General features: G+C 49.4%; 1 protein-coding gene across 1 annotated transcript in view; it reads right to left on the bottom strand.

The window, feature by feature from the left end:
- Nucleotides 1-25,444, bottom strand: part of GTF3C2 (general transcription factor IIIC subunit 2) — a 720,157-nt gene that overhangs the window by 374,118 nt on the left and 320,595 nt on the right. The window contains exon 10 of the mRNA XM_069236502.1: nucleotides 1,686-1,803. Within this exon, the coding sequence (XP_069092603.1) occupies nucleotides 1,686-1,803 (118 nt within the window). The remainder of the gene's footprint in view (nucleotides 1-1,685; nucleotides 1,804-25,444) is intronic.

Below are 25,444 nucleotides of genomic sequence, written 5' to 3'. Positions count from 1 at the left end.
GTGGAGGCTTACGTTGTGAAATTGTGCTGCTCTAGCCACCACCTGAGAGTACGCGGTGCTGTCTTCTGGTGGAGATGGCTTTGTAGGGTATGCCTCCGGGCTGTTATCTGACACTGGGGCGTCGTATAGGTCCCATGCGTCCTGATCTTGGTCACCCTGGCTCATGGTGGTGTGAGCTGGGGAGTGTGATGGAGTTTGTGCTGGTGAAACGTTAATCACGGGCGGAGGAGAGGGTGGTGGTGTAACTCTTTTCACCACTTTTGGTTGTGGTGCTTGTTCCGTCTGGAACTCCAACCTTCTCTTTCTCCTAATGGGGGGAAGGGTGCTTATTTTTCCTGTCCCCTGCTGAATGAAGATACGCTTTTGCGTATGGTCCACATCAGTTGCTTGTAGCTCTTCCTCAAACCTATGCTTTTGCATTTGGGAGGTTAGCGAGTGCTCTTCCGTATAAGAGCCTGAAGCTGGGTCGCTTGCAGTTTGTTTCGGCATCGAAACTTTGTCTGCGTGTTTTTTCGGCTCCGAGGTGACTTTTTTCCTTTTCGGGGCCGAAACCTCTCGGCGTCGATCTGTTTCGGTGCCGCTGTCTCGGCGTCGAGCCGTGTCCACACCGGCATCTCGGTGTCGAGGCTTGTCTCCAGCACTTTCTCGGTCCCGAGAAGGCTGCGTGCCGGTGTCTCGACCGGAGTCGGACGATCTCGGCACTGTTTGGGCCTTTTTCGGTGCCGACGGTCGGTCACCGAATTTATGGGTCGAGCCATGGCCTGGTGGCAGTGGCGTCCCCTGGGCCTTGTAAATGTTTCTTTGTGTGGTTTTCGACGTCTTACTCACGGTTTGTGTATCGTCGAATCCTTCGGAGTCTGAGTCTTGGATCGAGAAGGTACCTTCTTCTTCCTGTTCCTCGAACTCCCGTTGGGCTGTCGGTGCGGACGCCATTTGAAGTCTTCTGGCTCGACAGTCTCGGAGTGTTTTTCGGGACCGGAACGCACGACAGGCCTCGCAGGTGTCTTCGCTGTGCTCAGGTGACAGGCACAGGTTGCAGACCAAGTGTTGGTCTGTGTAGGGGTATTTATTGTGGCATTTGGGGCAGAAACGGAACGGGGTCCGTTCCATCGGCGTTCTTCAGCACGTGGTCGGGCCGACCAGGCCCCGACGGAGGATCGAAAAACTACCCCGAAGGGCACCGGAGCTCTTCGATCTTCGATGCGGTGTGGAATCTAAGTACGCCGATCCCGAACGCAACAATACCGACGAAAATCTTCAGAAATTAGCTAATTTTCCGTTCCGAAACTCGGAGCGACAGGAACACGTCCGAACCCGATGGCGGAAAAAAAACAATCGAAGATGGAGTCGACGCCCATGCGCAATGGAGACAAAAGGAGGAGTCACTCGGTCCCGTGACTCGAAAGACTTCTTCGAAGAAAAACAACTTGTAACACTCCGGCCCAACACCAGATGGCGAGCTATTGCAGAACATGCGTATCTACAGAGACAGATGCCATCGAACAGTATGTTTTCTAATAAAAAGAGTGCAAGATAAGAAATGACAAGTCTATACACACTTTAAGAATAAACATTTTGTGATTGTATAAAAGGCACGCCGTGAGATAAATGAATAGCTGTTCTACAAAGACAAAGGTTGAGGGCATCACACACTGGGCACTAAAATAGGGTCCGTCTCTTCCTACCTTTTACCTGCAATTGCTTGTAGGCGTGTAAGGATTCAGAGTGAGGCAGGCTGTAGATTTCCACAAAGCCACTGGAGAACGCAACCGCCAGGAGCCCCAGTCTAGGCATCTGAGGGTTCTGTGCACAGGAAGACAGACAAAGAAGATGAACACTTAGGACGAGCAGGAATGCAGGAGTCCTTAAAACAGTGAAACCAAAGTGCACATGAGATCATTAGCATTCTCTGTTAATAAATAAAAGTACCAAGTAGCTTATTTCAAATAATATTAGGAGACTCAAACAATATCCCAACACACTAGAAGGCAGGGAAAGCTCATGCAATACCACTGTAGCCACACTTAGTACTCACACACATGAAAGAAAACACTCAGGGTTACATAAATAAATATACTTTATTATAGTAACACAAATACTAAAATACTGTATAGGCAATACCCCTACTGGAGGATACTAAACACAGTATTATATACACATTAGGAATCAGTAAATAGCATAGAAAGCAATATGCCATGGCAAAAGCAATAGCAAATAGTGAGGGCACTATCGAAGAGCCAAAACATATACTAAGAAAGTGGAATGTGAAAGGCAGTCCACCACCCAAGGAAGTGGGATCAATAGAGGGGAGCTGAAGGAAATAGGAACCCCCAAGAGGTGAGTACCAGAGTGACCCCCAGCGACCAGGGGAGCAGAGGCAAGTACATGGTTTTCCCCAAAACCAACGGGAGGACTTTGGAAAAGGATTATGCAAGACCCAACCAAGACTGGAAGAACCCATAGGTGGATCCTGACAGAAGAGGACCTGCAACGAAAGGGGGCCAAGTCCAGTTCAAGATGGCGTGTCCTTTTGTGGAAGGGGCCACTTCCCAACCTTCTGTGGATGCAGAACCAGGTCGACTGTGGACGAAGAAGGTCAGCAGTGCAGCACAGGAGCCAAAAAGGAGTCCCAGGAGTGATGCAAGTGATGTCCCACGTCAGCGGTCATAATGCAGTTGGTTAGTGGTGCTGGAAAACCACCAAGCCTTGGCAAATGCAAGAGTCAGAGAAGAAGTTTTGCAACGCTTAAGAGGACCAACAAGGTCCAGGGCACTCGACCCAAGAAGGGGAGTCCGGTGTGACGCTCAGCAGCTGGGAGAGTCACAAGAAGTGGAGGCAGCCCCTACAGGCAACCCACTGGCAGCAGGCACAGGAGTCGCAGTGAGGCCCACTCAGCACACCTGAAAAAGAGTCCCATGTCATTGGGGCAGCAGGCAGGAGACTCTGCTTTGCAGGGAAGAGTGCTGGGGGCCCAGGCTAGAGGGAGCCCGAAGATTCCTTGGAGGAGGAACAAACAAGACTTGGTAGCTGCAAAAGTCGCTGTGCACAGGGGTACTGTCCTGCAAGGAGAGGCAAAGGCTTATTTCTTCCCAAGTTGGAAAGCTGCCAGAGTACCAAGGGGACCCCTTCCGACCACCAACTGTGATGTAGGATCCACTCAGCTCCAGAGGAGAGAAGATCCACGCGGCCAGTCGTCGTTGCAGTCATAGCCTGCAGATGCAGGGGAATGACTCCTTCACTCCAAGGGAGTTTTCTTCTTACATCTTGTGCAGGCTGAAGACTTATCGCCCTCAGAGGATAGAGGTGCACAGCCAAGGAAATGTTGCAGTTGCTGGAAGGAGCCGGAGAAACAATGTTGTATAGCAGAGGCATCCCTGAAGTTGCAGATTCTCGGTTCCTGGAGGGTCCCACTGCAGTCCCAGTGGACAGGCGATGAAGTAAATGACGCAGGGGAGTCCTGCTGGAATCTTGCACGTCGAATCTGAGGACCCACCCAAGAGGGAGACCCTAAATAGTCCAGGAACGGGGATTGGTGACCTAGCAGGGTGACCACCTATAAGGAGGGGGCTGTGATTTCACCTACCTGACTTGGCCAATCAGATGCTCCCAGGGGCCTCTGCCCACCTTGAATTCAAGATGGTAGAATCAACTGGCCACCTGGAGGAGCTCTGGGCACCACCTCTGGGGTGGTGATGGACAGGGGAGTGATCAATCCCTTTTCCATTGTCCAGTTTCACAACAGAGAATTGACCGGGGGTCCCTGGACTGGTGCAAACCCGTTTAAGCAAGGAGGGCACCAAATGTGCCCTTCAATACATAACGACGGATTGGGGAAGCTACCCCTCCCAAGCAATTTAACACCTATTTCCAAGGGAGAGGGTGTTACCTCACAGGAAATTCTTTGTTCTGCCTTCCTCTGCCGGAGCTGGTCAAGCAGCAGGAGGGCATAACCCTGTCAGGGGTTGGGGGTGGCAGTGCAAGCTGCCCCAAAACCCCAGAAGACTGGTTGGAGCAAAGCTGGGGGACCTCTAAGGAGTCCCCAGAGTGCATGGAATCATACAACCAATACTGGCAAAAGTATTGGGATATGATTCCGACATGTTAGAACCTTAACGTGCCCAGGTACGGAGTTACCATTATGTAGCTGTATCCAGTACACAGGTAAAATGGCTTTCCCGCACTCACGAAGTCCAGTGTAATGGAGTTGGAATTCGCAGGGGCACCTCTGCTCATGCAGGGGTACTCTCACACACAGGTACCTGCACCCTGCCCTCTGGGCTAGGATGGCCTACCATAGGGGTGACTGACAGTGACCTGCAGTGAAAGGGTGCATGCACCTTTTCATATAGGCTGCAATGGCAGGCCCGCAGACAGATTTTGCATGGGCTCCCATGGGTGGCACAATACATACTGCAGCCCATGGGGAACCCCTGGTGCCCCAATGCCTGGGTACCCACGTACCATATTCTAGGGACTTACATGGGGCGCCAGTATGCCAACTGTGGGGTGTGCAAAGTCCAACAGGGAGAGAGCACAATCAGTGGGGTCCTGGTTAGCAGGATCTCAATGAAAACAGTCAAAACACAATGGCAGCAGGCAAAAGTGGGGGTAACCATGCCACAAAGAGGGTGCTTTCCTACAGATATGTTGCCGAAGCATGCTCTTATGCACACCACCAACCCCCCCCGCTTTATTTTTGTTTAATGAGTGCAGGAGTGACAGCATCTCTGAGAAACATGAAAATGAGTTAATTAAATGGAACTTCAGTTCTCCAGTGCTGGTATCATTCCGAGATTTATATGCTTGAATCTTACCCATCAGCAAAGTGTAAGTGTAGGAAGTTGGCTCTGTATGTACTATTTCAAAGTAAGAAATAGCATGCACAGAGTCCAAGGGTTCCCCTTAGAGGTAAGATAGTGGTAAAAAGAGATAATTCGAATGCTCTATTTTGTGGTAGTGTGGTCGAGCAGTAGGCTTATCAGAGGGTAGTGTTAAGCATTTGTTGTACACACACAGGCAATAAATGAGGAACACACACTCAAAGACAATTCCAGGCCAACAGGTTATTATATAGAACAATATATTTTCTTAGAATTTAAGAACCACAGGTTCAAGATTTACAATTAATACTTTAAATGAAAGGTACTTCACTCAGGTATCATAGGAACTTTGAATCAAAAAATAGCATGTACAGTTTTGGCAAAAATGGCAATAAGCTATTTTAAAACTAGACACTCCTGGGGGAGGTAAGTATTTGTTAGTTTTGCAGGTAAGTAAACCACCTACAGGGTTCAAAGTTGGGTCCAAGGTAGCCCACCGTTGGGGGTTCAGGGCAACCCCAAAGTTACCACACCAGAAGCTCAGGGCCGGTCAGGTGCAGAGGTCAAAATGCTGGCCAAAACGCTTAGGCTTCAATGGAGAAGGGGGTGCCCCAGTTCCAGTCTGCCAGCAGGTAGGTACCCGCGACTTTGGAGGGCAGACCAGGGGGGTTTTGTAGGGCACTGGGGGGGGGGGGACCACAAGTCAGCACAGAAAGTACAACCTCAGCGGCACGGGGGCAGCCAGGTGCAGAGTGCAAACAGACATAGGATTTGCAATAGGTTTCAATGGGAGACCCAGGGGTCTCTTCAGGGAAGCAGGCAGGCGGGGGGGGGAGGCGGGGGTGAACGACTCCTCTGGGTAGCCACCACCTGGGCAAGGGAGAGGGCCACCTGGGGGTCGCTTCTGCTCTGGAGGTCATATCCTTCAGGTCCTGGTGGCTGCGGGTGCAGTGTCTTTACCAGGCGTTGGGTTCTTAGAAGCAGGCAGTCGCGGTCAGGGGGAGCCTCTGGATTCCCTCTGCAGGCATCGCTGGGGGGCTCAGGGGGGTCAACTCTGGCTACTCACAGGGTCGCAGTCGCCGGGGAGTCCTCCCTGTAGTGTTGGTTCTCCGCAGGTCGAGCCGGGGGCATCGGGTGCAGAGTGGAAAGTCTCACGCTTCCGGTGGGAAATGTGCAGTCCTTTAAAAGTTGTTTCTTTGTTGCAAAGTTGTATCTTATTTGGAGCAAAGCCGCTGTCATCAGGAGTTCTTGGTCCTTTTAGATGCAGGGTAGTCCTCTGAGGCTTCAGAGGTCGCTGGACCCTGGGGGACGCGTCGCTGTTGCAGTTTTTCTTGAAGTGGGGAGACAGACCGGTAGGGCTGGGGCCAAAGCAGTTGGTGTCTTCTCTGCAGGGCTTCAGGTCAGCAGAATCTGTTTTCCTAGGTTCTGGGGGCCCCTAAATACTCAATTTAGGGGTGTGTTTAGGTCTGGGAGGGCAGTAGCCAATGGCTACTGTCTTTGAGGGTGGCTACACCCTCTTTGTGCCTCCTCCCTGAGGGGAGGAGGGCACATCCCTATTCCTATAGGGGGAATCCTCCAAAATCAAGATGGAGGATTTCTAAAGGCAGGGGTCACCTAAGCTCAGGACACCTTAGGGGCTGTTCTGACTGGTGGGTGACTCCTCCTTATTTTTCTCATTATCTCCCCTGGACTTGCCGCCAAAAGTGGGGGCTGTGTCCAGGGGGCGGGCATCTCCACTAGCTGGAGTGCCCTGAGGCATTGTAACACGAAGCCGGAGCCTTTGAGGCTCACTGCTAGGTGTTACAGTTCCTGCAGGGGGAGGTGTGAAGCACCTCCACCCAGAGCAGGCTTTTGTTTCTGTCCCCAGAGAGCACAAAGGCCCTCACCACATGGGGTCAGAAACTCGTCTCTCAGCAGCAGGCTGGCACAGACCAGTCAGTCCTGCACTGAACAATTGGGTAAAATACAGGGGGAATCCCTAAGATGCCCGTGTGCATTTTTTAATAAATCCAACACTGGCATCAGTGTGGGTTTATTATTCTGAGAAGTTTGATACCAAACTTCCCAGTATTCAGTGTAGCCATTATGGAGCTGTGGAGTTCGTTTTTGACAGACTCCCAGACCATATACTCTTATGGCTACCCTGCACTTACAATGTCTAAGGTTTTGCTTAGACACTGTAGGGGCATAGTGCTCATACACCTATGCCCTCACCTGTGGTATAGTGCACCTTGCCTTAGGGTTGTAAGGCCTGCTAGAGGGGTGACTTACCTATGCCATAGGCAGTGTGAGGTTGGCATGGCACCCTGAGGGGAGTGCCATGTCGACTTAGTCATTTTCTCCCCACCAGCACACACAATCTGGCAAGCAGTGTGTCTGTGCTGAGTGAGGGGTCCCTAGGGTGGCATAAGACATGCTGCAGCCCTTAGAGACCTTCCCTGGCATCAGGGTCCTTGGTACCAGGGGTACCAGTTACAAGGGTCTTACCTGGGTGCCAGGGTTGTGCCAATTGTGGAGACAATGGTACATTTTAGGTGAAAGAACACTGGTGCTGGGGCCTGGTTAGCAGGGTCCCAGCACACTTCTCAGTCAAGTCAGCATCAGTATCAGGCAAAAAGTGGGGGGTAATTGCAACAGGGAGCCGTTTCCTTACAGTAAGGCTCTGGTACATACTGAGCAGTATAGAAAACAATCTTCCATGCAAACATTTACAAAAAAAAAAAAATGCATGTCTAGTAGTCCTCATTTGAAAAGGCTCACACTTCAGACAATGTGCTTTAAGGGCCATGAACTCCACTCCTCTTCTAAAATGTTATTAAATCTCAAACTTTCAAACACATGTAATGCATAGTCAACAGACAAAGTAAAAAGAGGGAAGGAGGAAGGGCCACAATTTAATCTATGAAAGATACCAATGTTAGGGAAGTGATAATACAGGTAACTCGTTTTCTTCTCCAGCACTAGATCTTTCTCGGTTTCAAGGGGTACACATTATATTTCACTAAAGGAAAGGAATGAGGCTCACCTTATCAGAAGAGGTTACGAAGAGCAGCCTGTCCTACAGCCAATCCTATGCTGCTTCTTTATCCGACCAGGATTGCTCAGTAACATTATGGTGGTTTTTCTAAGTTGCCGTCCTGCAAATGTCTATGAATAGCCCTCTTGTGTACAAAGCTGTAGTCGCACTACTCTTTTGCGGAGTATGCCCATATTTTCGTTCAAAGGGGCCTGTGGCCTTAAGATGATAAAAGGCTACTAATGTTGTAACATATCTTGCAATCCTTTGTTCTGATGAAGGCCTACCTTTGCTTGAAGGGCAAATAAAGACAAATAGCTCAGAGTTCCTGAAGTGTTTTGTCTTTGCTAGCCAAAACCTAAAAAGGCTACCCACGTGTAGTAAGCGTACAACGCTCTTAGCAGCATTTAATGGGGCAGAGAAGGAATATTTAAAAAAGACAGCTTCTTTTAGGTGGAAATCTGTTCATACTTTTGGTACGAACCTATGTCATAGGTCTATTTGCTGGTAGACAGGAGGGCAAGAATACAACTTGAACCATTGAGTCATCAAGGCAGTGAGGGCATCATTAAATAGTATCAAGGGTTAGGCAACACTGGCCCTGGTAAATGAATCTGTCAGAAACTTTGAGTCTCACTGGAGGGAAGATGCAGACCTAGTAACTAAGCGTCCTCCAGACCGCAGCTGCAAACAAGATACTTTCTCCCAGTAGAAGCCCATGTGGCAAGTCAACCACTGTTTCAGGCGTGTTGTATAGCTCACTGCCATTTCGTAAAACCAAGAATAGTGCACCATCAGCATAGTGAGGGTTGTGGGGAGTAATCCATCACACTTATCCTCAGTGTCCTGGGAGATCCTATATGTTTCTTGTATATGGTCCAAGTCATGGCCAAAAAGAGAAGAAAGCCTTTAAGACAATTGAATAGTAGTAGAAGCCCAGTGGTATAATAACCGGATACTCTTGTTTTCTCGTAGTACAACACTAGTCGAGCTCGGACCGACCTCAGGTCGGTGTGGAAGTCTGTACCGACGTGGTAACAAATTCTGAAGGGCATCCTACATGGCGGCCAAACAAGGATTTGCATTATTTGCATTACTGGTCATAATGTGGTACACCTAAGTCAGCCTTGACATAGTAGTGCAGCTCCAGATAGCTGATGGAATCCAACATTGCACACATCCATAGCTTTATCAATGATAGCTGCATAAGATTCTTCCCTTTCCTTAGTACAGAAATAGGCTCTTCTCTTTTCTATTTTGGAAAAAGTTCGAGAAAATGGCCAATATTTAATGGTTGTATGAACCACGACTGGCTTAACAATAAATTCCTTTACAACAATCCCTTAACAAATGTGTGTTTACAATGAAAGTTTTTAAATTAAAAGTTTTTAAAACAACTTTCTTTACCATGAATTTGCCTCTACCACAAAAATCTAAGTTTTTGCAGGTAAATGTAAACCCTTTTATATGCCACCCCGTAATCGTCCCCAGATTATATGGGGTTCATACCAGGTGGAAACCAAGGTGTTGAGGAAGGCAATACACAGACACCATAGAGTGGGGAGGATGCTCACAGACTGCTGTTGAGGCTGAGGGTTCCGGGACCGTGTGGTATGGTGTAAGGTAGGTGGCGAGGGCATGCTTGCATGCTTGCTGTACTCTCGCCCACTCAGAATGATTTCCAGCAGAAACTCAAATTTCTTTACATTCAATGTTAGTAGGGATTTGAAACTTAATGTTACTCGATTGAGCCTGCAGGTACAGCCTTTGGATAGAGTCCTCATGTCCACCAGTTGTAGATGTCACCACCTATGCATTATATGTATCTAACCTATGACATACTTGTGGTTTTCTGATGCCGCATTGTTATTTGCAAAAACTGAAAATAGTAAAAAAAAAAAAAAAAAAAAAAAAAGTATAAACCCTCTTATTTTATTTTACATATGTGTACAATGGGTTTATATTTACCTGTAAAATAGTTATCATTTTGTTCTAAAGGCATGTATGGTAAAGACAAATGTATAGTGAAAATAATATAGCTAAGAATTAAGTATAAATATATATATATATATATATCTATATATCTATCTATATGGAAAATGTCACGAAAGGGGAGGAGTCCCTCGATCTCGTGACTTGAAAAAGACTTCTTCGAAGAAAAACAACTTGTAACACTCAGAGCCCAACACTAGATGGCGGGATGTGCACAGCATGTGTATCTGCAGCTACAGATGCCATCGAACACATATATATATGCCAAACTTCTCAGTTTTCAGTGTAGCCATTATGGTGCTGTGGAGTTTGTGCATGACAGACTCCCAGACCATATACTCTTATGGCTACCCTGCACTTACAATGTCTAAGGTTTTGCTTAGACACTGTAGGGGCATAGTGCTCATGCACCTATGCCCTCACCTATGGTATAGTGCACCCTGCCTTAGGGCTGTAAGGCCTGCTAGAGGGGTGACTTATCTATACCTATAGGCAGTGTGAGGTTGGCATGGTACCCTGAGGGGAGTGCCATGTCGACTTAGTCATTTTATCCCCACTAGCACACACAAGCTGGCAAGCAGTGTGTCTGTGCTGAGTGAGGGGTCCCCAGAGTGGCATAAGACATGCTGCAGCCCTTAGAGACCTTCCCTGGCATCAGGGCCCTTGGTACAAGGGGTACCAGTTACAAGGGACTTACCTGGATGCCAGGGTGTGCCAATTGTGGAAACAAAGGTACAGGTTAGGGAAAGAACACTGGTGCTGGGGCCTGGTTAGCAGGCCTCAGCACACTTTCAAATCATAACTTGGCATCAGCAAAGGCAAAAAGTCAGGGGGTAACCATGCCAAGGAGGCATTTCCTTACAGAGTTTCTATAACGTATTGTGTGTGAAGAAGACACTGTTTTTGAGTGTTGGTTTTTATTAGCCAGTCGTCTAAGTATGGGAATAGGTGCATGTGCTGTCTCCTTATGTGAGCGGCTACTACTGCTAGGCATTTTGTGAATATACCCTTGGGGCTGTTGTTATCCCGAACGGTAACACTTTGAATTGATAGTGTACGCCGTGTATTACAAACCTTAAGTATTTTCTGTGGGAAGGATGGATGGGTATGTGAAAGTACGCATCCTTGAGATCCAATGTTGACATGTAGTCCTCCTTTTTTAATAAGGGAACCACGTCTTAAAGTGTTACCATGTGGAAGTGGTCTGACTTGATGAAGAGATTCAGTGTTCTGAGATCTAAGATAGGTCTTAACGTTTTGTCCTTCTTTGGAATTAGGAAATATGTTCCTTTCAGATGGTTGGGTACTAGCTCTATTGCTTGTTTTTGTAATAGTGCTTGGACTTCTATTTGTAATAGGTCTAAGTGTTGTTTGGACAGATTGTGTGCACTTGGGGGCACATCTGGCGGGAAATTTGTGAATTCTATGCAATAACCATGTTGGATAATGGCTAGGACCCATGCGTCTGTGGTAATGTGTGTCCAGTTCTGATAGTATGCGTTAAGTCTCCCCCCCACTGGTGAGAAGTGCTGGGGTTTTGTGACATTGGAGTCACTGTTTGGTTTGGCTTGTTTTAGGTGTCTGAAACTTTCCCCTTCCTCTTGGGAATTGTCCTCCTCTATATGAGCCACGAAACGCTTCCCTCTGGTATTGTGCCTGATAGGTGGGTCTGGTTTGAGAGGTGGAAGGCTCTGGTGTTTGCATTCGAAAACCCCCTCTGAATTGTGGCTTTCTAAATGTGCCTCTGCCTTGTGGGGAGTAGAGCGCACCCATGGCTTTGGCCGTGTCCATGTCTGTCTTTAGCTTTTCAATTGCTGTGTCCACTTCCGGCCCAAACAATTGTTCTTGGTTAAAAGGCATGTTCAACACCACTTGTTGGATTTCTGGCTTGAATCCAGAGCTTCTTAACCATGCATGCCTGCGAATGATTACCGCAGTGTTGACCGTTCGTGCTGCCGAGTCTAGTGCGGACCTTATTTGGTTGTTGGATATTACCTGTCCTTCTACCACAACCTGCTGGGCACGTTTCTGGTGTTCTTTTGGCAAGTGTTGTATAATGTGTTGCATCTCGTCCCAGTGTGCCCTATCGTAGCGAGCAAGTAGGGCTTGCGAATTAGCAATCCGCCACTGATTGGCTGCCTGTGCTGCCACTCGTTTGCCCGCTGCGTCAAACTTTCTACTCTCTTTGTCAGGTGGTGGAGCGTCTCCTGACGATTGAGAGTTTGCCTTCTTTCTTGCTGCTCCTACAACTACCGAGTCCGGTGTAAGTTGTTGTGTTATAAACACAGGATCCGTTGGGGGAGGCTTGTACTCCTTCTCCACCCTAAGCGTGATAGCCCTTCCTTTAACTGGCTCCTGGAATACTTGTTTTGCATGTTTGAGCATACCCGGGAGCATTGGCAGACTCTGGTAGGAAGCGTGGGTGGATGCCAAGGTGTTGAACAGGAAATCATCCTCTATTGGCTCAGAATGCATTGCTACGTTGTGGAACGTAGCTGCCCTGGATAGTACTTGCGTATACGCAGTACTGTCCTCTGGAGGTGACAGCTTTGTTGGGTAACAATCCGGACTGTTATCTGATACTGGTGCATCATATAAGTCCCATGCATCAGGATCATCCTGTGTCATCCCTGTATGTGTAGGTGACTGCATTGGAGGTGTTCCCACTGGAGAGAGTTGTGGTGAGTGTAGTGGGGAAGGTTGCGGTGAAAACCTTGGTGGTGGGGATTTTTCTCTGGCCACCTTCGCCTTCGGCTGCATTTTTGTCTCCTGAAATGGCAGTTTTCGTTTGGTTTTAATTGGAGGAAGAGTTTGTATTTTCCCAGTCTCTTTCTGGATATGCAACCTCCTTTGCGTATGGTCTGGTTCATCCATACAAATTTCCTGCTCAAACCTGTGTCTTTTATGCATTTGGCTGGAACGTCCTTTCTCTTCTGTGTTAGAGCTTCTTTTCAGCTCCGAAGCCGCTTTTTTCGGTACTGATGTTTCATAAAATGTCTTTCGGTTCTGACGATATTTTTCTCACTTTGGGTGAGTCGAACTCTCGGTGTCGAAATCGTTCGGTGCCGCAATCTCGACCTGAGTCGGAAGTCTTCGGCAAATCTTTGGCCTTTTTCGGTGCCGATGTTTGGTCACCTTCTTTTCGATGGGTTAAGCCATGGCCTGCTGGCGGTGGCGTCCCATTGGCCTCAACGATCTCAGTGTGCGTTTTGGACTGGGCAGTTCTACTCACTGTTTTCTGCACCGTCGAGGGTCGCTCACTTTCGGATTCGTCAGAGTCCGTCCCCTGGATGGAAATTCTTTCCTCCTCTCCGGCGTCGAGTTGTTCTCTCGGTGTCGACGCCATTTGCAGTCTTCTCGCTCGATCACGTAGAGTCTTTTTAGATCGAAACGCTCGACAAGCCTCACAAGTATCCTCCCTGTGTTCTGGTGACAAACACAGATTACAGACCAGGTGTTGGTCTGTATAGGGATACTTCGAGTGGTACTTCGGACAGAAGCGGAAGGGGGTCCGGTCCATTAGTCTTCGACGATGGATGTGGTCGGGCCGACCAGGCCCTGCTGAAGAACGGAAGCCCCGAAGGGCCGCCGGAGCGCTTCTGCTATCGGTGCCGATACAATAACACTAACCGGTACCGAACAAGAATAATACCATTGAATTTTCAATATTTAGCTAACTTTCCCGATTCGAAATACGGAGCGAAGAGGAACACATCCAAACCCGATGGCGAAAAGAAAACAATTTAAGATGGAGTCGACGCCCATGCGCAATGGAGCCGAAATGGAGGTGTCCCTCAGTCTCGTGACTCTAAAAGACTTCTTTGAAGAAAAACAACTTGTAACACTCCGAGCCCAATACTAGATGGCAGGATAATGCACAGCATGTGTATCTGCAGCTACACATGCCACCGAACATATATATATATATATCATTGTAAAGACTTATGTTGTAAAGATGCTTTCATTGTTCAGGTTCGTTGTAAAGGCATGCCATTAATTCGGCGGCGGCGTAAATGCTGTTTCCCATATTTCACATTTGGCAATAACAGCAGCCTACGTTCAGCATTACATTTACAGCCCAGATGAATAGATCAGTCAGTGACAAAACCTATTTGTCTAGGGAATCCAAGCACATTTCTTCTCTTTCAGGAGAAGCAATACACGTAGGTAATGGATTATGTGAGCAGCACTGTGCAGCTCGTTGCACGACAGAGTCTGCGCCTTAGGATGACCAATCAAGCATGCTGGCATAGTTAAAAGTTCAATATTTCTTCTCTATTCTTGGCACAGTCACTGACAACAGTTGAACGTTGCATTAGCTCTTTCTTCATTATTCCATATTTAATCCGCTATAAGTATGACTCTTGTGTCCTTCTTTGGTATGTATTTAAAGTCAGAGAGAAAACAATCAGTTGGTTGAACTTGGTCAGTAAAACAAATCTTTTAGATGTTAGGACTATGTGAGAGAAAGCTGAAAATGTTGTGGGGGAAATCTACAGGCAGGAGATACATTTTTCGAGCTAGGTACTTGGCTGGACTTCCTCCTGGACATCAACTTATTCCTCTACCCCAGCGCCATTCTCTTTTGTAGTATCTGCATCTATTATCCTTGGTGGCGATTAAAGTTGAGTGGCTGAGATGTAGTTGGCTGTGTGGCTGGTTGTTGCTGTGGTAGCGGACTCTATGGTCGTTGTGCTGGTTGCTGTGGCTGAGGCAGCAGGACTAGATGAGTAGATTCTACCCGAGTGTGGGGAAACCTTGATACGTACATCATTGGATGTTCTCATCAAAATTCTTCACAATAAGGATCAGAGATCATAATGCGCATATCAACAGTACCAGGGTCATACCTCCAGTGGACAGAAAGTAGATTAGGGGTAATATACCCTAGCACAAAAGGATCATTTTCATTATGTAGGAAGCTGGCCTGGTGTATGGTGGGTACCTGTGGTACTTCCACCTTATACCAGGTCCAGGTATCCCCTCTAAGTGAAGTGTAGGTAGTGTCTAGAAGCCAGGCTCTCTAGAGGTAGCTGCGGATGAGCAGCCAAGGCTTATTTAGGAGACATGCAAAGCTCATGCAATACCACTGTAGTCACACAGCACTTACACACGTGAAAGAAAACATTGTAATGAAAATAAAGGTACTTTATTTTAGTGGCACAAATAACAAAAAGTAAGAGAGGCAACCCTCCAATAGGACGTAAGTAACACACTAGATATGCAGACTAGTAATCGGCAATAGACAAAGAAAGTGATAGAAAACAGCGCAAATAGCAATAGACAATAGTGACCCTAGGGGGAGCCCAAACCATATACTAAAAAATGGAATGTGAACACAGGGCCCCCACCTAGGTAAGTGGAATGTGTAGAGGGGAGCTGAGAGTACTAGGAAACCCTGAAGGTATCACAGTGTCCCCTAGCAACCAGGAAGAAAGGAGTAAATTACTAGATTTTCCCCAAACCACCCAAAAGAAAGGAAAAGAAGAAAATGCAACACCCAGACAAGACTGTAAGAAACAATTGGTGGATTACTGAAGAGGAAGACCTGTGGAAGAAGGGGACCCAGTCCAGAAGTCACGGACGAGTCCAGGGGGAGTGGGAACTACTCCCCAGCCAGCTGTGGAAGCAGGAGTTGCTCGACGGTAGGACAAATACGGGCAAGAATGCAGTCCTGGAGCAGGTGAAGAGTTCCTGGAGAATGCAGTCGACGTCCCATGCCGGATGGATGATTGCAGTTGGTCAGTGGCGTGGAAAAGCCACCAACAAGCCTTGGCAAAGGCAGAAGTTGCGGTGAAGCAGAAGTGGAGCTGCTGGGGACCAGCAAGGTCCGGGAGGACTTAACCACGGGGAGAGTCCTAGGGAGACCCTCAGCAAGGCAGAGAGTCCACAGAAGAAAAGGCAGAGAGTCCACAGAAGAAAAGGCAGCCCCCACAGGAGACCTACTGCACGAGGAACCAGAAGTCGCAGAGGAGCCCACGCAGCACAAATGGAGAAGGGCCCCACGCCGGAGAAGCACGCAGAGGGCTGTACGTCACAGGAAGGAGTGCTGTGAAATGGGTCTACACAGAGCCTGAAGATCCCCTGGAGGAGATGCAAACAAGCCTTGGCAGCTGCAAGAGATACGGTGCACAGGGGTACTGTCCTGCGTGGGAAGTCAAGGGCTTAACTTCACCAAAGTAGGACAGCTGGCAAAGAGGACCAAGAGGATTACTCCAGGCCACCACCCTTGATGCAGGATCCACGCAGCTCAGGATGAGAGGAGATCCATGCAGCCCATCGTTGAAGTTGGTGCCTGTGGATGCAGGGGAGTGACTCCACTCCAAGGGACATTCCTTCTTCCTTCTCGCGCAGACTGAAGACTTGCCGCCCTCAGGGGATTCACAGCCAGGGAAATGTTGCAGAAGCTGGAAGGAGCTGTGGAAACAAAAAGTCTGCTGTGGATGCAGATTGTTGGTTCCTGCACGGTCCAGTGGTGGTTCCAATAGCCAGAAGTCGAAGTGGAGGTTGCAGAAGAATCCTGCTGGAATCTTGCAAGCCGAATAGGAGGAGCCACCCAAGAGAGAGACCCTAAATAGCCCTGAAAGGGGGATTGGTCACCTAGCTGGGTGACCACCTATCAGGAGGGGGCTCAGACGTCACTCAGATTCTACCAGAGTTCCCTGCCAACCTTGGAAACAAGATAGCAGAACCCAGGGACCCTCTGGAGTAGCTCTGGGCTCCACCCCTGGGGTGGTGATGGACAGGGGAGTAGTCACTCCCCTTTGCATTGTCCAGTTTCGCGCTAGAGGAGGGAATGGGGGTCCCTGAACCAGTGTGGACTGGTTTATACACGGAGGGCACCAAATGTGCCCTTCAAAACAAATCAGTGGCTTGGGGAGGCTACCCCTGCCAAGCGAGTCACACCTATTTCCAAAGGGAGAGGGAGGTAACACATTTGTTCTGCCTTCCTGGGCTTGATCAGATCAAGCAGCAGAAGGGCAGAAACCTGTGTAAGGTGTGGCAGCAGCTCCGGATGCCTGGAAAACCCTGTAGACTGCTGGTAGCAATGCTGGGGGTCCTCTAAGAAGCCCCCAGAGTGCATGGAAACATACTTCCAACACTTGTAACAGTTTGGGGTATGATTCTGACATGTTTGATACCAAACATGCCCAGGTTCGGAGTTACCATTATGTAGCTGGACATAGGTGGTTACCTATGTCTAGTACACGCGTAAAATGGCGTCCCCACACTCACCAAGTCCAGGAAAATGGATCTGGAGTTTGTGGGGCACATCTGTTAGTGTAGGGGTGTCCTCACACACAGGTATTTGCACTCTGTCTTCCAGTGATCTGGTGCAGTGACCGTTTCACGCAGGCTGCAATGGCAGGCCTGCAGAACCCTTTGCATGGGCTCCCTATGGGTGGCAGAATAAGTGCTGCAGCCCATAGGGATCCCTTGAAACCCCAATGCCCTGGGTACCTAGGTACCATATACTAGGGACTTACATGGGGGGACCAGTATGCCAATTGTGGGAAGGAAAAGGTACAATTTACAGGAGAGAGAACAAGCATTTGCAATGCACTAGGGTCTCGCATTTGTCGGAATTACAGCTGTTCACAGTTGTAAACTCCCAACCGGATTTTTCTTGCATTAAAAGAAGAAAACAGAGCGATCGCGCTGCTACAGTTCACACGTAATAATACATATCGGCAAAAGTGCAATTATGAACGTAACCAGCAAAAGTGCAATTAACTGTGTAACAAGGTCGATAGTATGCGAAGCGCTCGACTTCTGCCAAGTGAGATTAGGCTGCGAAAATAGAGAAAAAGTAGTCCACAAACCCAGCGAGCCTCGCATGTTTTCTGTACTTGGTCGCTGCGCTCAAGGAGGGCTAACCACTGGAAAAGACATGACAGATGCGTGCCTTCCACTAATCAAAAGAAGCGGATTCTAGCAGGCAAGCCAACTTGCCAATGAAAGACACCGACGTGACGTCGACGGGGCTCGGAGCCCTTTTCTAATACCTAAAGCGTTCTGCTAGCGATACGCATGCACGAGCGCATGCGACGCAGGTTCGACCCTAAAAATTACTGGAGTCCTGGTTATCAGGATCCCAGTAGACACAGACAAACATACTGGAAACAAGCAAAAAACGAGGGTAACCATGAAAAGAAAGAGGGTACTTTCCTACATCATGTCAGGGATTCCCAGCAGGGCTGCATGGGTTTTGAGATCTACCTCTGCCCAAGTGGAGGACTCCATGTCATTCCCTGCCAGACATTCAACTGGAATTGCAGAAGAGACCACTGCCTATTTCAGGCCAGTAACCCCTCCCCATTCTAAGGACTCCATAGCCACGGGATGGACCTTAGTTATGTTATCAGCATTGGTAACTGGATATGTTTGTCCAGCCACGTACTGTCCTGGGTAAAAAGTTTTTTTCTGTCACTATGGTGACACTGGCACCTGTATCCCTCAAGGCTTCTACTCTATTCCCATTAATCAAGGAACGCGGTCTGCATTTGTTCATATTGAGGGCCAGACAGCAAGAATGGCAACATCTACCCCACCCTCAGAAACTAAAGTAGCTTCAGTGTAAACCCTGATTTGCTCTGGCCACACTGTTGATCCCACCTGTAGACTGGCTATACCAGAGCTAGCTGGTGCAGTACCAGGGGGATTCTTTTTTGGACAGGCCGAGTCTTCAGCTTGGTGCCCATTCTGTATACAGATGGAACACCAGGATTTTTTGGGATCAAAGGTTTTACCTTTGTTCCCATCTAAAAAGGACTGGGGCCCACCCTCCGGTTCAGGTGTTCGGGTGGAGAACCGTCCCCTGTTGCTGTGACAGAAGATCCACCCGAAGAGGCAGTCTGAGTGGAGAATCTGGTGGCCCTGCTCAATAGCTTTGGATACCATACTCTCGGTGCCCAATCCGGAGCCAGCAAGATGGGGGCCTTTAGAAGACTCCTTACTTTTATCCTTAGGGGTCTCACCACCCCTCCCCTGGGGAGACTTTGTAACCCCTTTCTTTTGGTCACCCCCAGTGGAAGTTTTGGTCACCCTAGTCTTGTGGTCTGCCTTCTTTCCCAATTCTTGGGGAAAATTGGACCTAGGTCTACCAGGTATTGATGCTCAACATGTGTTCTTTCATAAATAAACTGTAAAGCCCATCTTAGTCATGGACTTCACTTCCACTTATCCAACCATCTAGTGTTTTCACTGAGTAGTCTACAAAATCAAACCAGGACTGACTCAAGGTTTTGTGAGACCCCCTAAACCTAATTCTAATACTCCTCATTGGTTAGTCCAAAGTCCTCAATCAGGGTAGCCTTTATGTGGGCACAGGACTCAGCATCTGCACCAGTGAGTGTGAGTAGCCTATCCCTACACTTACCAGTGAACAGTTACCAAGGGAGAGCTCCCCAGTGAGACTTTTCAATCTTCTGGTTCTACTGGCCATCTCAAAGGCTGTGAACCACTTGGAGATGTCATCATCATCCTCATGCTTGGGAACAATCCCTTTGAGGATTTTAGGGGTATCACATTGCTCTCTTTCCCTAGGTCTTAAGTCGCTGCGACCATTAGTGGGTGGTAGGCCCATTTCTGATCTCTCCCTCTCTACAGCCAGGAGCTGTCTCTCCAAAGCTCGTCCTTTTGGCCATCCCTGCTAAAAAGAGGTCCTCTGCACTGAGGCTGCCCTCAGTGTTCCCAGAGGAACCAGACTCCCCTGAGAGACCCCAGGCCCTGTGAGCACTATCCTTGGAGTCAGGGGCACTGAGGCCTTGTCCTCCCTAGAGAGATGAGGAGGGAGCAGGGGTGGCGCCTACATACGAACATACCGTCATCACAGCGACCATGACACCAACTACACACGCGGAGTTTCCCCAATACCACCTGACGGAACGCAGATGTACTGCTTGAAAAAAATCTCTGGATCCAGTCTGATGCCAGGGGGAAACTCTAAGGGAAGGAATCTGCAACTAGAAGTCTCTATCAGATAAATTCTGGTAATAAACATCGAACAAGATGAACTTGGAGATGTTAATTCGCCAAAACATTGCTGATGCTTCAGTGAACACTGAATTTCCAATTATTGCAAGTGAAGTACAAGTTACTTACTTTGGTAACAAAACATCCGGTAGAGACATATTCTAGTTGCAGATTCCTTACATTAGGATTTCCCCCCAGGTGTCAGACTGGATCCGGAGATTTTTTCTCTGAGCAATACCCTTGTGCGTTGGTAGGTGGCGTCGGACGACACCACAGGTGTCCTACTCACCGGGATGACGTCGGGAGTAGTACAGACGCTGCCTCAGCGGAGTGACGTCAGTTTCTTTTAACGACTTTCCACACCAAAGAGCAGAGACGCTAAGAACAGTGAGATTGATGCGCCAGAGCTAAGGATCTGAAGGAGGAATCCCTGTCCCTAGAAATCAGTTTGCAAGCAGGGAGGATGGGTGGGTCGGTAAGGAATCTGCAACTAGAATATGTCTCTACCAGATATTAAGTTACCAGAGGTAAGTAACATGTACATCTGATAGAGACTTCTAGTTGCAGATTCCTTACCTTAGAATAGATACCCAAGCAATGCCATCCTCGGAGTTGGGCAGCGAACCAAGATCATACTAGAAAGTCCTGCATGACCGAACGACCAAAGTAGCCGGCTCGACGGACCTGACTGTCCAGGCAGTCATTTTTAGCAAACATGTGCAGGGATACCCACGTAGCTGCCTGGCAGATATCCAGGACAGGAACTCCACGTGCGAACGCAGTGGAAGCAGCAGTTGATCTGGTGGAATGAGCACGCAAGCCCTCAGAGGGTTGCTTGTTGGCCAAAGCTTAGCACATCTTGATGCAAAGAAGCACCCATCAAGAGATGGTACTTTTTTGCACCGCTTTTCCTTTCTTCACATCCACATACCTGACAAAGAGTTGATCGCCCACCCGGAAATCTTTAGTCCAATTGAGATAGCATGCCACGCTCTTTTTGGGTCCAGACAGTGGAGTCTCTCCTCCTCATGAGAAGGTGTAAAAAGTAAGCAAGGTGATGGACTGGGCTACATGAAAAGGCATAATAACCTTGGGAAGGAAGGAAGCCTTCGTGCGCATCATCACTTTGTCAGGGTGCACAGACAAGAATGGAGGCTTTGAAGAAAAAGCTTGAAGCTTACTCTGCGAGCAGAAGTGATGGCAACAAGAAAAGCAGTTTTGAAAGTGAGGAGCCTTAAAGGGCAATTTGCATAGGCTGAAAGAGTACACATTAAGTAAGTAAGGACAAGATTGAGGTCCCATTGAGGCATGATAAATGGAGTGGGAGGAAATAAATGGGTGACAATTAAGGAATCGATTGACAATAGAAGATTTAAAGAGTGAGGGCTGATTAGGTAGCCTAAGAAAGACCGCAATAGCCGATAAATACCCTTTAAGGGTGCCCAAAGCAGAGCCCTTCTGGGCCAAAGAAAGAATGAACAAAAGAACCTCAGATAGAGAAGCAGAGAGCGGATCAACAGATATGTTGGTACACCATGCCACAAAGTTATGCCAACGACCGGCATGTACCGTTTTGGTGGAGGAACGTCTGGCTGCCAAGATAACATCGCAGACTTAGGGTGGAAGATCAAATGTCGTAAACTGGTGCTGCTCAATCTCCACGCATGAAGGCGGAGATTGAATATGTTCGGGTGGAGAACCGTCCCCTGTTGCTGTGACAGAAGATCCACCCGAAGAGGCAGTCTGAGTGGAGAATCTGGTGGCCCTGCTCAATAGCTTTGGATACCATACTCTCAGTGCCCAATCCGGAGCCACCAAGATAACTTGGGCTTGGTCGTTCCTGATCTTCTTGAGAACTCTTGGCTGAAGTGGTATAGGCGGAAAGGAGGCCGAAGCTCCACTCTAGACGAAAAAACGTCTCCGAGCGAGTGCCGCCTTGGAAACTCCAATGCGCAAAACAGCTGACACTGCGCGTTCCCTGCAGAGGCGAACAGATTTAACTAAGGCTCTCCCCACTGGTGAAAGAGACCTTGCGCCACCTCCGGATGGAGATGCCATTCGTGATCAGCTGTGCATAGACGGCTGAGTTCATCCGCTCTGGCGTTCAGAGAGCCCGCCAGATGTTGAACCACCAGAGTAATGCCATGATGTTCCAGCCATGTCCAGAGATGTAGTGCCTCCTGGCAAAGGGTCTAGGACCCTACCCCACCCTGTTTGTTGCAGTACCACATGGTGGTAGTGGTGTCCATGAACACTTGATCTACTTTCCCTTTGAGAGAGGGAAAAAATGCTTTCAACGCAAGCATGACCGTCCGGAGCTCCAGAAGATTGATTATGGAGGCCAGACTCCGCCAGAGACCAGGGGCCTCTGATCTCCGCCTCTCCCATGTGGCCGCCCCAACCCAGAAGTGACGCATCTGTCACTATGGATGGATATGGCTGGGGAAGGGAGAGGGATCTGCCGTGGACCCAATGTGGATCCGAAAGCCACCACTGCATGTCTTTCGCAGTCCCCTCTGGGATCTGGACCATGTCGGAGAGATTTCCCTGATGCTGCACCCACTGGAACTTCAAGTCCCACTGCAGAGCCCGCATATGCCATCTGGCATGTATTACTAGCAGGATGCAGGAGGACATTAGGCCCAGCAGCCTCAGAGTCAGTTTCACGAAAACCCAAGACAGAGGCAGAAAAGATCTGAATCATAGCCTGAATATCTTGGACTCGCTTTTCGTGAGGATAAGCCAGAAACTGCACTGTGTCCAGAACAGCTCCGATGAAAGAGCGTCTGAGAGGGAGTCAGGTGTGACTTCAGTACAATGATATTGAACTCCAGTGTGTGCAGGAGGCTCGCCGTAGTCTGAAGGTGGGAGACGACTTCCTGGGGCGAGTTCGCCTTCAACAGCCAGTCGTCAAGGTAGGGGAAGACTAAAACCCCTAACCTGCAGAGATGAGCTGTAACCACGGCCATCACTTTTGTGAACACAAGAGAGGCGCTCATAAGACCTAAGGGGAGCACAGTAAACTGACAGTGCTCGTGACCTACCACAAATGGCAGGTAACGTCTGTGGGCTGGCAGGATGGGAATGTGGAAATAAGTGTCCTGCAAGTCCAACGCTACCATCCAGTCTTCTGAGTCTAAGGCAGACAGGACCTGAGCCAGGGTGGGCATTTTGAATTTCTCCTTCTTGAGGAAGTAATTGAGGTCCTGAAGGTCCTAGGATAGGGCGTAAGCCTTTGTTCTTTTTTTCGGCACCAGAAAGTAGCTGGAATAACAACCACGATCTACTTCTGGCATAGGGACCTTCTCTATGGCTCCCTTGGCCAAGAGAGCCGCGACTTCCTGGCGGAGAAGTGCCAGATGACCCTCCGGAAGATGGCTGACTGATGGAGGGAATAGCCTTTTTGAACTATCTGCAAAAACCCACCTGTCTGTAGTGATGAATTCCCAGTGGGGCAGGTGACGGCGAATTCTGCCACCAACTGGATCGAAGTGAGGGGACGGACTAGGAGGGTTTGTAGGCCGCAGCGGGGGTATCGGCGGACTGGGCAGACCTCTGATTCCCTCTACCACACCCACGTAGGATTCCGCGTACCCAGCCACGCAGCAGCTGAACAGCATGGGTGGCACAGTGGCTGGGTTTGGGACATAACAAGAAGTCCCTTCGTGGCCACGAAAGGGGCAAAAGGCAGACTGTTGGGGGCGAGGGGCAGTGGAAAGGCCAAAGGACCTAGGCGTAGCCAGGAAGTCTTTGAACCTCTCTAGGACCGAGTCCGCCTTGCCGCCAAAGAGACTGGAGCCATCAAGGGGCATGTTAATAACAGACTATTGGACATCCCAATAAAAACTAGAAGTGCGCCACCAGGCGTGGTGTCTCAAAGTCACCGTCGTAGCAACTGATCAGCCCAGAGAGTCGGTCCTGTGCAGCCCACATCGGATCGCGAACTTCGCTGCATCTCTCCCATCGGTGACAGCTTGGGAGATGATAGCACGGGCCTCCTCCAGTATCTGTGGCAGAACTTGTGTGACCATATTCCACAGAGATTGGGTATAGCGGCCCAAAAGGCATGCGGTGTTCACGGACCGCAGCACGAGCCTGGAGGACAAAAACATCTTCCCAAATTGTTCTAGCCTTTTTGATTCCCTATCCGGGGGTGTGGAACGGAATGCACCCGAGGAAGAGGAAGCCTGGATGACAAGACTCAGCCCTGGGGTGTTGGGACAGGAATTTAGGGTCGTTCTGGGTGGGCCGATGGCGACGTGAGATAGTCCTGCTCACAGGAGCCCCTGTGTTGGGTTTGGACCAAGTACCCAAGAGGACATCGGTGAGGGCTTCATTGCATGGCAGAAAGGGCTCAGATGTGGAAGCCCCTGGCTGAAGCACCTCCGTCAGGAGATTTGACCTGACCTGTACAGTAGGCAGTCAAGGACCTCAGCCACCCTACAAACCACCATAGAGTAAGTAGCTCCCTCCTCGGTAGCCACAGTAGGAGGAGACAGCATGCCAGCATCTGCAGAAGTGTCCACGCCACTGGCCTCACCCAACTCCGGTGCCCAGTACAAGGTAGGGTCACCCTGGTATTCATAAGGGCCCAGGGACCCCTCTAATCCTTCCCCGAATTCGTATCCATAAGAAAAAGGATCCAAATCCAACCTGGAGTGAGTAGGCCCCATTGAAGAAGGAGGTGGCGGCCGACACTGTTCCGACTTCGAGTCATCAGGGATGAGGATCGGGTTGACGTCGATGGTGGGCACCAACAAGGTTGGGATCCTCGACAATCCAACGGCACCGGGGGAGGTCTCAGTGCATTAACCGGCGTTGGTGTGGATCCGGAGAGGGCCTTGGTGGCCGGAGTCGAAGATGCCGGAGTGGAACCCGAAGGCCTCCCCCCCCCCCCCCACCCCACTGAACTCCTTGGGCCCAAAGGTGCCGTATCGGGGTCCGTCTGTCCAAAAATGAGGCGCGTGGCCTTATAAAACTCCTTTAGTTGGGTAGGGGAGCACTCCTGCTCCTGGAAATTCGAAGAAGCGCGGAGCGGACCCAGAAGCAGGCTCCGAAGACGGATACCTCGAGTGTCGACGCTCCTTCCACGTCACATCAGCCGAGCAACGGGATGAAGTCGAAGGGTGACAGGACCGCTTCGACGACTTCTTACCTGTGCCCGAAGACTTGGAGGAAGAGGAATGGTGGTGGCTCAGTGAGCGGTCTCGAGACCTTCCCCTCGAGGGAGACTGGGACATACGTGGAGTCGAGCGCCAGGCCCCCATGAGCTTGAAGGACCACACCCTCAATGCCTTCGGGTGCATGGCCTGGCACTCAGGGCATGACTTCGGGTCATGGTCGCGCTCCAAGCACCACAAACAGACTCAATGCACATCCGTCAACGACATAATGCAGTGACAGTCCTTGCACGGCTTGAAACCAGTCTTGGGAGACATCGACGCACCAAAAACTCACCAAAAAATTCAACAAAACCGTCTAACTCGGTCAAAAAGAGACCCGGGTAGCTCTCTCCGGATCAGGGCGTGGCACAGAAAGAAGAGAACTGACGGCACAGCACTGAGGCGGCATCTATGTACTACTGCCGACATCTTCAAGGCGACTACAACACGAACGAGGCCCATGGAGTCGACCGACGTGC

Source organism: Pleurodeles waltl, chromosome 5, assembly GCF_031143425.1.
Source record: "Pleurodeles waltl isolate 20211129_DDA chromosome 5, aPleWal1.hap1.20221129, whole genome shotgun sequence".
Classification (NCBI taxonomy): Eukaryota; Metazoa; Chordata; class Amphibia; order Caudata; family Salamandridae; genus Pleurodeles; species Pleurodeles waltl.
The sequence above is the reverse complement of the archived record's forward strand: the minus strand, read 5'-3'. Positions and strand labels throughout refer to the sequence as shown.